The sequence below is a fragment of the Pteronotus mesoamericanus genome, unplaced genomic scaffold (genome assembly GCF_021234165.1).
Source record: "Pteronotus mesoamericanus isolate MK-2021 breed Mesoamerican mustached bat unplaced genomic scaffold, CSHL_Meso_final contig_56, whole genome shotgun sequence".
In the NCBI taxonomy this organism is placed as follows: Eukaryota; Metazoa; Chordata; class Mammalia; order Chiroptera; family Mormoopidae; genus Pteronotus; species Pteronotus mesoamericanus.
The window spans coordinates 33,421,547-33,432,449 of record NW_026555201.1 but is presented as its reverse complement, the minus strand read 5'-3'; the positions used below and the strand labels follow the sequence as shown (position 1 = coordinate 33,432,449).

Genomic DNA, 10,903 nt, shown 5'->3' with positions numbered 1-10,903 from the left:
ACCTGCTCATTGCCGCACACTTCGCAGGTGGCCTGGGTGGATGAGGGCAGCGCAGGAGAGAAGGGGAAAGCTGGCAGGGGGACCCGAAAGGCCTGGCACCGTAATTGTTATTTTACACTCAACTGAGGCCCTGGGTGGGGGGCGGGGAATGAGCTGCAGGAACCAGAACTGGGGGCTAGAATAACACCGCCCGCAGCAGTAACAAACTCTTCTCTGCTGAGAGTCACCACTAATAACAATTTTAGCGCTGGGCTCTACTTTTCTTTACAAGTGTATGTTTGTCTTTAGTTTATTAACTTATAAAAGGCATCTATTGGTAAACACAGGGGCTTAAGTACAATTGCAGCGCTGCCTGGATATCGTGTAGGTAAACATACGTGCCTGGGAAGTCGGGAAGCTGTGCTGCTGACCTTCACCTTGTAGCTGACGGGTGGATTCCGTTCTCCTGGCCACCGCCCCTGCACCCCAGGAAGGGCGGATCCCCACAGGGTACTTGGCCCCAATCGCCTGCCCTCCAGCAACAAAGCATGCGCGGCGTTTATAAAAATGTAATAGGATTTACGACCTATTGATGGCCTTCTGTGTGCCAGACTTTTTTGTGAGGTTTTAACATACATTATCTCCTATAATCATCACAACCTTATAAAATCACTGCTATTATCCCCCATTGAACAATTGTGAATGTTGTGGCACAGAGAGGTTGAAGACCTTGCCCGAATCCCACAGCCAAGGGTCAAGCCCAGGGAGGTTTGGCCTCCAAATTGGGGGGCGGGGGAGGGTGGAGGTGGGGAAGCTTGCTCACGGTCAGGCATGACATGGCATTGCAATAAATCTAAACTGGTTGAGCTTGTGAAGATGTAAGGCAATTATCCCCAGCTCGCCCAAGGCTTGTCCGGTGTCCTGTGTGTCTCTGGCAGGGTGAGAGCCACACCATCCAAAGGTCGAATTGCTGTGTGTCATCTTAGAAATAATTCAAGGACCAGAGACACACCTGGCAACCAGAGGTAAAGATCTCATCTGAGTTGTCAAGAATGCAGTTGCTACTCACAGAAATGGCTGGGTCTTTAATTCTTTTTCTTTATCATTTTGGAAATTAGCAGCCAAAGTGGTGTATAAATATTACATATTATCATCACCCTGAATAATAAGAAGGCATCCTTTTAAAGCTCTTTGCGTCTCCAAAACAACATAAACTCACTAGCTCCTGACATCCTAGTATTGTCGGCCTTGGTTATAACCAGAGGCAGTGGGATCCGGGAGATCGTGACCGTTGGCAGCCTCGTGAGTCTGCAGTCCCCGCAAACCCAGAGCCCTGGGCTGAGAACCAGACATAGTGGCTTTCGTGACAGCTCTGCTCAGCCTGGCTCTGTGAGAACAGAGAAATGACATTCGCCTTCTGGGTCTCTCTGGCCATCACATGGGAGTAGACTGGTTTCAGAGTTCCCTTCTCTTTCCTTAAGCCCTGGGACGGCTTCCCAAACATTGGGAACAATGGGTGGTGATGCTCCTGCTGCTGATGTAATATAGTACATAGTTAGGGAGCCAATGTGGGCAGCATCTAGAATGTTCTGATGCCAAGACTGTTTCTATAATGTCTTCCCTCTATAACTCGTGACACTAAAGTTATTCCTTCTTTAGAAAAAATTAGGGAAATAGTGCTGGGGTTATTGGTTGGCTGCCATTATTTCCTTGCCCAGAAAGGTCATGGCAATGGCACACCTGTTGAGAACCATCCCGTCTGGTTTCAGGGACTGTAGCTTTGCTGTCAGGCGAGAGGACCCCAAGGCTGGAGCTGAGCAAGGAGGCCTTGGGAAAATAGGCTACTGAGGAGACAAAACCTGTCCCTCTGGCAGAGGCGCAACCTCTGCCTTCCTCACGTCACCCTGCTTGGTCCCGGAGGATGGCTGGTTAGTCAATGACGGGTAAGGCCCCTCGATGGCAGGGGCAACCTAAGACAGGCACAGCTGCATAGGGCCATCAGGGAAGGATTTGGGGGACGCGAAGAAGAGGCAAAAGACCCTCACCTCTCTGCTCAGTCTTGGCTGGAGTCCTCATTCTACCTGAAAAAATCTCCTTATCTCTTCACTGCTCTGCTCCACCTGCCTGACCCAGTCAGTGAAACAATACGAAAGGCAGGTACAGCTTTAAACTGGATCACCCCGTTCCCTGGGGGCAGTTAGGTCTGGAAGAGGAATTCATTAAATCCTATGAGACTTACTTTGCTAAGAATGCCCTGGAGTTAATGAGTACTGGTGTTTGGGGTTGAGCATAGAATGTGATCAGTTTCCCAGGCATTCAGGGCTGAATGGGTACCACCCTGTTTACTAGACCCTGACACGAGGCAAATCTGTGTTCCTTCAATTGTTATCTATGATCTCTATCTATTTTCTGTAAACAGAACGTTTTGACATTGATTGATGAACTTTGCATCCGTGCTGTATACCGCTGCACATAGCTTCTTAATAAAAGCCACTTGAAGAGACAGGCTTGGGAGCATTCTCTGTGAGAGGGAATCGCCACCCCCCTTTTCCTGGCAGACCAGGAAGTGTCTGAAATGACTTATTTTCTTCCATCTGCAGTGACCTGAGGGGACTCTGTGTGGAATGCGGTACCCCCCTCACATACCTACCAGGTAGCCCAAGAGGGATCTTTTATAAACGATAAGGAGGAGAAGCCGAGGCTTATAAATTCCTGAGAAATACTCTTAGCCTGGAAATAAGGGACTTAAACTAGCCTACTCGTCAGGAACGCCCACGTCCAGAGTCAGAGTTTAGGGCCTGATAGGAGCCCCTGTGCTCACCTACAATCGTATATTCCGTCTTTTGGACTTTTCATTCCTCTCCTTACCTCCAAACTAGACTCTGATCTGATGGTCACTGGCATTTAGGAAGGATGAGAAAATGCAACATAAATACTTCTTCCTTTGCTGCTGATAAATTTTACCAATTGAATCCTCCAACTCTGATAGAGATTGTCATCACTCCAAAAAAGGTCTAGAGAGTTTGAGTGACTTACCCAAGATCATGCAGCAAAAACTTTAACTTGGGTCTTTTTTCTCCAGGTTTTGTTTTGTTGTTGTTTTTTTTTTAAGAGACCTATTTGTTGTTCCACTTATTGGTTGCTTTTTATGTATGTGCCCTGACTGGAGATTGAACCTGCAACCTTGGTGTGTCGGGATGACACTCTAACCAACTGAGCTACATGGCCAGGGCTTTTCTTCAGTTTTTAAAACCATGTCACTGTCACACCTCAAGAAAGGGGGAGGGGGTCACGTGGCTTGTAGCCAAGCTTTGTATCAGAATCCTCTGAGGCCTGGTCCCCAGAATCTATTTGCAGGGAGGTAGGAGACTCCCTCTATGTACCAGTCAGAGACATGCAGGCAGTTTTGTGCCTCCTCCTGCCCCCGTCCATGGGTACTCAACTTCTCCTCCTTTCTCCCAGGTCATCAAACAAGAGGGCACAGGCACAGAGATGCCCATGACTGGGGACCGAGTCTTCATTCACTACACTGGCTGGTTGGTAGATGGCACCAAGTTTGACTCCAGTCTGGACTGCAAAGATAAATTCTCCTTTGATCTGGGAAAAGGTAGGCAAAACCAAGGCTTGGTAGATATTGATAGGTTTCAAGGAGGATATAAGCTGTCACAAGCTGAAACCATATTTGCAGAAGTTTAAGGAGGGGTGGTTTATTACAAACTGCCAAGTTTGTTGTTGTTGTTGTTCCTTTTTCTTCCACTGTCCTGTAACTATATTGATTTCGCTTTTTCCTCTGATCACCTCTGAATACCCCACTTCCTCTTCAGAAGTGGACTGCCGTGTTTGTTGAACTTATTTGTTCCAGTGTTGGGTGGTTTTGTTTTGTTTTGTTTTATGAGACATCTGAGATGACAGCACTGATTGCAGCCATGTTTCTCGACCTTCCTGGTCCTATTTCTAAAGAGAGTCCAGCTTCCCCTCAGGCATCATACTCTTGGCGCCACCGAGCCCAGAATGAGTTCCCTGCCAAGGAAGAAGGACCTGTTTGCTTTCTGTTCCTACAGGGGAGGTCATCAAGGCTTGGGACATTGCTGTAGCAACCATGAAGGTGGGAGAGGTATGCCGCATCACCTGCAAGCCAGAATATGCCTACGGTTTGGCAGGCAGCCCTCCAAAAATCCCTTCCAATGCCACGCTGGTGTTTGAGGTAAGAGTCCAGCCAGAGAGCAAAGCAAAGAGCCGGCCTTAGCTCAGCTCAGGGCCTGGCTGCCCTCCGGTCCTTCCTGCCGCTAGGAGACAATGTAGCCGAAGCTAAGGGCCTGGCCTTAAAAGGGGCAAAGAGAATTGGAGAGGGTAGTTGGCTTTGCTGTGCACACAGCTTACTGCTGCCAGAACACAGGCTATGATGGAGGTTCCGGGTGGAAAGAGGTGGCCACGAACCCCTCTTCAGACCTGAAGCAGTAATGGGTTGAGGCATGTTTATCTCAAGAGAAGATGAGGTATAATTTTAACTGAAAGGAGTCAGGAGGTCAGAATCAATATGCAGTTGCAAATGACAGAATAGAATATTGGTGCCTAGAGATAAGAGGAGGGGAGAGATGCCTCCCCCTGTGGGTCAAGGATGTGAGGGAAGTTTTCTCTGAGGAGGTAGAACTAGACACTAGTCAGTCTGTAAGTAGTTGAGCCCTAATCACCACGAATAACTTGGAGAATGTGCAGAAGACTGCTGAAAGATGTTGGGTCATTTATAATGCATATAAGATTGGGCTTCTCAAGTACCTAAGTTGGGCTTGACTAGAACATGTCCTTATTAGGTAGAGCAGGTAGCAAATAGATTGACTTCCTGAGGTTAACTGAAATCTGGATGGCCTGCCCACCTCTACCAACACTGAGACTAGGGCAAATCCTGAGAACTTAGCAAAAGTGCTACTTTGTCCACTCCTAGTGTGACTGCCCTCATGGTCAGACCTAGCTTGGCAGTTATTAGGGACTCTTCTAAATGAGAGAGAAGTTGTATCTCACTGTTGACAAGTTAGTGTTGAAAGGAGGTGTCGCCCTATGTCTTGTCCCACAGGTAGAGTTGTTCAAGTTCAAGGGAGAGGACCTAACAAAGGAAGAAGATGGGGGAATCATCCAGAGAATATGGACTCGGGGAGAAGGCTATGCCAGGCCCAACGAGGGTGCCGTGGTGGAGGGTAGGACAGTAGGCAGGTTTTAATTTTGTTTTTGATACTTAGTCTCTGGGTGGCTTTGGGCAGGGTACTTCCTTTTTCTGATTGTCTTTTCTTGTCTGTAAAGTGAGGGATTGGAACATACCCTTTTTTATCATCCCTCCAAGTCTCAGAACACAAGGGCACGTTGAGGGCAAGAAGTGAGGAGATAACAGAGGGATGCTGACGGCATCCTTCTTCAGTCACCTCCCTGCTCATGCACTTGGTACATTGCCTTTCTTGCATGCCAGTCGCACTGGAAGGGCACTACAAGGACAAAGTTTTTTGACCAACGGGAGCTCCACTTTGAGATTGGTGAGGGAGAGAGTCTGGATCTGCCTAGTGGGCTGGAGAAAGCCATTCAGCACATGGAAAAAGGAGAACATTCCATTGTGTACCTCAAGCCCAGGTAAGATGTAAGCTTGGTAGAGCAGGTAGGTGAACCGAGGTCAGAGATCGACATGTCCACAGTGAGTTAGATGACTGGCCATGTGTATCCTTTCCTCCGTGTGTGTTCACTTCCCTCACGTCCTCATTAGTGTTCACTGTGCCTCTGGGCACACCAGACATTGGCCATTATGGTCTCTTTGCTGTATTTAGGAGCGTGGCCACAGTTGTCCACATCTCCTTGGATCAAAGCACAATCTTTTCAGTCATGGCTGTTACAGACTCTCTCCTTTACCAACATCAAGATTTTCGTGTTCATTCACTCACTCATTGGTGAAGTTTATGGAAGCCCACTTACTCTGTGCCATACACGGTGCTGACAATTTCTAGTTATTCAGGGACATTGTACCTGCCACCTACTGACTCATTTTTCAGTGAGATGCCATTTCAATTAATAATCAAGCCAGTGTGTATATAGCATGAGTTGTTACAAGGACATGTAAGATACTAAGAGAACTAGTTGTGTTAGGGGGTCAGGGAAGATTTTGCCAAACAGGATGGAGAGGTACTTCCCAGAAAACAGGAAGTCTTTCCAGTGCGGACCAGGTTCACTGCTATGAGATGACTTAAAGGGTGTTTCTGCCCCCACAGCTATGCTTTTGGCAGTGTTGGGAAGGAAAAGTTCCAAATCCCACCAAACGTTGACCTGAAATATGAAATCCACCTCCAGAGTTTTGAGAGGCTGAGTTGGCCCAAGGTTCTCCTTATTCTGAAGTCACATCCCACCCTGGAGGTGACTCTGGGGTAGCTGACAGTTGTGTTTCTCCCTTGGGGGGGGTGGCAGGCCAAGGAGTCTTGGGAGATGAATTCAGAGGAGAAGCTGGAACAGAGCACCAGAGTGAAGGAGCGGGGCACTGTGTACTTCAAGGTGAGCCAGCAGCCGTGGTCCTGAGGACACTTCCGGGGAGGGCTCCCCCGGGCCCACCTTTCCCACCGATGGCTGAGGTCAGTCTCTGCCAGGGAGTGGACAGGTGGCACCTGCAGTCTTCCCTTAGTGTAAGCTAGCAGGTCTTGCCTGGGGGCATTGAGGGTGGGGGTTGGGCAGGGCTCTTCTCGTGCCCACGGATCACTGATGACTGCAGGGTATGACAGCCTGGTGCCACTGAACCTGTGCTGTGTACCTGAGCCTCCTTCCCGTTCTAGGAAGGCAAGTACAAGCAAGCTGTACTGCAATACAAGAAGATTGTGTCCTGGCTGGAATACGAGTCAAGTTTCTTTGATGAGGACGCACAGAAGACAATGGCCCTGCGGCTAGCTTCCCATCTCAACCTGGCCATGTGTCATCTGAAACTGCAGGCCTTCTCAGCTGCCATCGAAAGCTGTAACAAGGTGAGGCCCACTTTAAAGACGTATGGGGCAGTAGTCACAGGCAAGACTGGGGGTGAGCTGCCGGCATGTCTGAAGCTTGCTCTCCGTGACTAAGGTAGGAGTAAGCAGGATGGACCATTGTGAGCTCAGGGATTAAGGACCCAGAGGCAGGGGTTGTGAGAAGCAAGTACCTTGGCTTCAGTGGTAGGAGGCAGATGACCCAGAGGTAAAAGGAAACACTGGATGGGAAGAGCTACTTAAGTGTTTTCTTCACCCCTCTTCTTGCCTCCCTCTTGAATACCGGCTTTATTGTAAAGAGAATGCGAATGTTAACAGAGGGCCTTCTTTTCCATCTGAAGACCTGTCTTCCCTCTCTGCATCTTGGACTGAATGGGGTTCCTTCATAGACTTTTGTCTTTTCCACTTAATGCCCCAAGACTCATTCTTTAAGCGGTGGGGCCAGCCATTGGCATTCTCCATCATCCTGCTGAGGGTACCTTGGAAACCGAGTCTTGGCCAGATAGGCTACAGTAGCTGAGGTCTCACTGTTGATTCCTCCCTCATCATTAGGCCCTGGAGCTGGACAGCAACAAGGAGAAGAGCCTTTTCCGCCGGGGAGAGGCCCACCTGGCAGTGAATGACTTTGACTTGGCACGGGCTGACTTCCAGAAGGTCCTGCAGCTCTACCCCAGCAACAAAGCCACCAAGGCCCAGCTGGCTGTCTGCCATCAGAGGATCCGTGAGCAGCTCACACGGGAAAATAGGTTCTGACTGCCCCAAGGTCAAAGTGCAGCATCCCAGCTCACATACCCCCACCTACACCTGCAGGTTCCAGAGAACTACTTCTATGTACCCGACCTGGGCCAAGTGCCCGAGATTGACGTGCCACGCTTTCTGCCTGACCTGCCAGGCATCGCTGATGACCTCATGTACAGTGCTGATCTGGGCCCTGGCATTGCCCCCTCCGCACCAGGCACCATCCCTGAGCTGCCTGCCTTCCACACAGAGGTGGCCGAGCCTTTCCAGCCGGGTGAGTGAGAGCCAGGAATGGGAGTTGGGCCACTTTCTTCCTCAGACACCTCACATTTCTCACACTTGTTTCAGGCCTAGAAGATGGGGTGTTAATGGCACCACCACCGCCACCACCCTCGCCACCACCTCTCCTGGCTCCAGCTGCGCTGGTCAGCCCTGCCCTGCCCCCGCCCCTGCCCCCACTGCAGATGGCAGGTGGCCTCTCCCAGTCAAGATGCCCAGGAGGCTGACGGCAGCTTGTCTCCTGCAGGTAGGAGCATGGCAGGTCGACCCGTGGGTGCGTGTGTGGGGTAGGGCACTTTCCTTGAAGGCACCTCCAAATTTCTGGATCCCTGAAGGATTTTCTGTAGTTTGGTTAAGTGGTCATAAATTCTAGGGTTTCAGAATAGTTCTAATTTTAAATCTTTCTCCACTGGGTATATAAAACAGTGGTTTTCAAACTGTGTCAATAGAGCTCCGGATTTCCATCAGGGTAGAGGGAGCCTGGGCAGATGGGGCTGTGGGTCCCCCATTCCCACTTAAATCAATGGAGAAAGGGGGCTGCTAAAATTATTGAAAACTACAGCAACAAAATATCCACGTGTCCCTTAAATTGCAGAATCTCAGTTTTACTGTATCTCCCAGTCATCTCCACCATCCAGAAGCAGTACAAAAATCCCTTGTTGGATCACATGTCACATTTAGATATTCAGCATACGGGAAACTCCCAGGCCCCCCTCTGCAGGTGGCAGCTAAGCTGGGTGGGGATCAGAGAGGGACCTGGGTGCCTGGACACGTGACTCTCTGAGCTCAGTGGGTGCAGCCAGCATCCAGGCTTCACCAGAGGCCCGGCCTCACCAGCTGGCTTCCCCTTCAGGGAGAGCCCCTCCTTGCAGCCGGGCTGCCCTCGGCTCCTCCAGACCCCCAGAGCTTTGCCTGGGCAGGGCTGTCCCACTGCCTAGCCCTGCCTGAGCAGCCTTCCTTCCCCACCCCCAGCTCCCGTCCAGGGAGCTCCCAAGGAAGTGGTGGACCCCTCCAGTGGCCGGGCCACTCTGTTGGAGTCTATCCGCCAGGCTGGTGGCATTGGCAAGGCCAAGCTCCGCAGCGTCAAGGAGCACAAGCTAGAGAAGAAGAAACAGAAGGAGCAGGAGCAAGGTGAGGGGACTCTACTGTGCCCATTCTGGAAGGGCTCTGAGAACAGGGCCGCCTCTTCCAACCACCACCAGCCTCCAACAGGGTGCTCCTTGCAGTGGGCTCCTGCTGGGTTTTGGAGCCCGCTTAGTGGAACTGTCCTCACTAAGCTGGTAGAGACAGAGCCTCATCCAGCTCCAACTGCAAGACAGAATCTTCTCGTACTTTGCCATTTGTCCAAGGAACGGTCAGGACCTGAGATATTTTAGACACATAGGACCTGGGGCGGTAGCTCAGTCCTGCTTCTCTAAGCCTCTCGGGGCTACAGATTCTTTCCCCTGTGACGCTGGCATCAGTGTAACACCTGGGCAGGAAGCAACAGTCCTGCCCTTGAGTCCCAGCTTTGCTTCCTACCCAGGCAAATTGCGTAACCACTCCGGGCTGCTCATACAGTGGGGCTGCTCATTCGCGCCCCTCTGTCTCACAGGGTGGCTATGACGGTGCTACTCAAGTGTTAACCATTGTCCTGTCAGTGCCCTGGTGCTGGATCCACTGACACACTGAGGCTCCAGGAGCCGGTGGTGACATGGTGGTTGTGAAGAGGGCTGGGGGTTGTCAATAATGAAGAAAAAGAGGACAAATGGGACTGAACCCTGAGGTTGTCACCCAAGTATAGGGCTTCATACGTGGTCCCTCCCTTCCTCCTTCCTCACCGGTGGTTTCTCCTGTTGCAGTGAGAACCACAGGCCAAGGTGGGGACCTGATGTTGGATCTCTTTAACAAGCTGGTCCTGAGGCGCAAAGGTAGGCGGAGCACCACTGCCTTCTGGGGACTTGGGGGGTTGTGCGCCATGCACACACTGTCTCCTTGTTTCTAAGTCTCCAGGGGCTTCTAAGTCTCTAGGGGCTGGATGGGTTGGTGCCCCAAAGCACGCCGGTCACCCTCCCCCTTTTCCCTCCCAGGCATCTCTGGGAAAGGACCTGGGACCGGGGCCAGTGAGGGACCAGGAGGAGCCTTCGCTCGAATGTCAGACTCCATCCCGCCTCTGCCTCCCCCACAGCAGCCACCCGGAGAGGCAGACGAAGATGACTGGGAATCCTAGGGGCTCAGCAGCTCCTTCTCCCCACAGCCAGGCTGAGGCTCCTGCCCTCACATGGAAACAGCTGGGATGGGCCCCTTGGCCTGCAGGTCTCTCAGCCCCCGCTGCCCTTGGAGGGACGCGGATCATGGAGGACTCCCCCGGGTCTGTGGCCGGGCCGTCTTCAAGGAGCGGGGCGGCTGGCTTCTGAGGGGTGGGAGGGGGGCCCTTGCTCCCTGCCTGTGCTCCCCCCACCTCCTTCACTGGTGAGCTCTACTCTTCCCTGAGACTTGAGATACAGCAGTACACGAATCAATAAAAATAGAAAGCAGAACTGAGCACCAACCAACAGTGCACTTTTAATTAAGGAACTATGGCTGTGCAGAATGCAAACATCTCCGCGCCAGGGCCCGTCCTCCTGCTCCCACTGGTCTCTGGCAATGGGCAGGGTGCCGAGGGGACCAAGGCCCTTTTCTCTGGGGTCAGGGAGAGAAGAGGTGTAGTCAGCAGGGGCATTTGTTGCAGATGGGGGCAGGGATATTTTCACACAGGAAAAAATGTCTCAGTGACCGACATGAGTATCTAAAAGTAGTCATGCTGAGGGCCTAATGGCCCTGGGTGTAATTGCTGATGTCAGGGGAAGAGGTGTCTGGGAGTTTGCCCAAGTGGCGGAGAGCGGGAGAGGTGCTACCGACTTACAGGACCTGGAACCCGTCCAGCGGGATAAGGAGGCTGTGCAGGG

The 10,903-nt window shown here is 51.4% G+C and overlaps 2 protein-coding genes across 2 annotated transcripts; both read left to right on the top strand.

The window, feature by feature from the left end:
• Positions 1 to 1,241: 1,241 nt before the first annotated feature.
• LOC129075758 (peptidyl-prolyl cis-trans isomerase FKBP4-like) lies at positions 1,242 to 7,712 on the top strand (the record flags this gene model as incomplete). Its single annotated transcript, XM_054579863.1, is given in 10 exon segments — positions 1,242 to 1,368; positions 3,442 to 3,586; positions 4,041 to 4,183; positions 5,051 to 5,171; positions 5,438 to 5,469; positions 5,471 to 5,595; positions 6,225 to 6,330; positions 6,418 to 6,501; positions 6,777 to 6,962; positions 7,512 to 7,712. Coding segments are annotated over 10 exon segments (1,270 nt in total), but the record flags the coding sequence as incomplete, so codon positions are not given.
• Positions 7,713 to 7,727: 15 nt separating this feature from the next.
• Positions 7,728 to 10,501, top strand: LOC129075757 (WASH complex subunit 1-like; the record flags this gene model as incomplete). Its single annotated transcript, XM_054579862.1, is given in 6 exon segments — positions 7,728 to 7,971; positions 8,046 to 8,170; positions 8,172 to 8,223; positions 8,949 to 9,107; positions 9,818 to 9,886; positions 10,046 to 10,501. Coding segments are annotated over 6 exon segments (789 nt in total), but the record flags the coding sequence as incomplete, so codon positions are not given.
• Between the last annotated feature and the right edge of the window lie 402 nt (positions 10,502 to 10,903).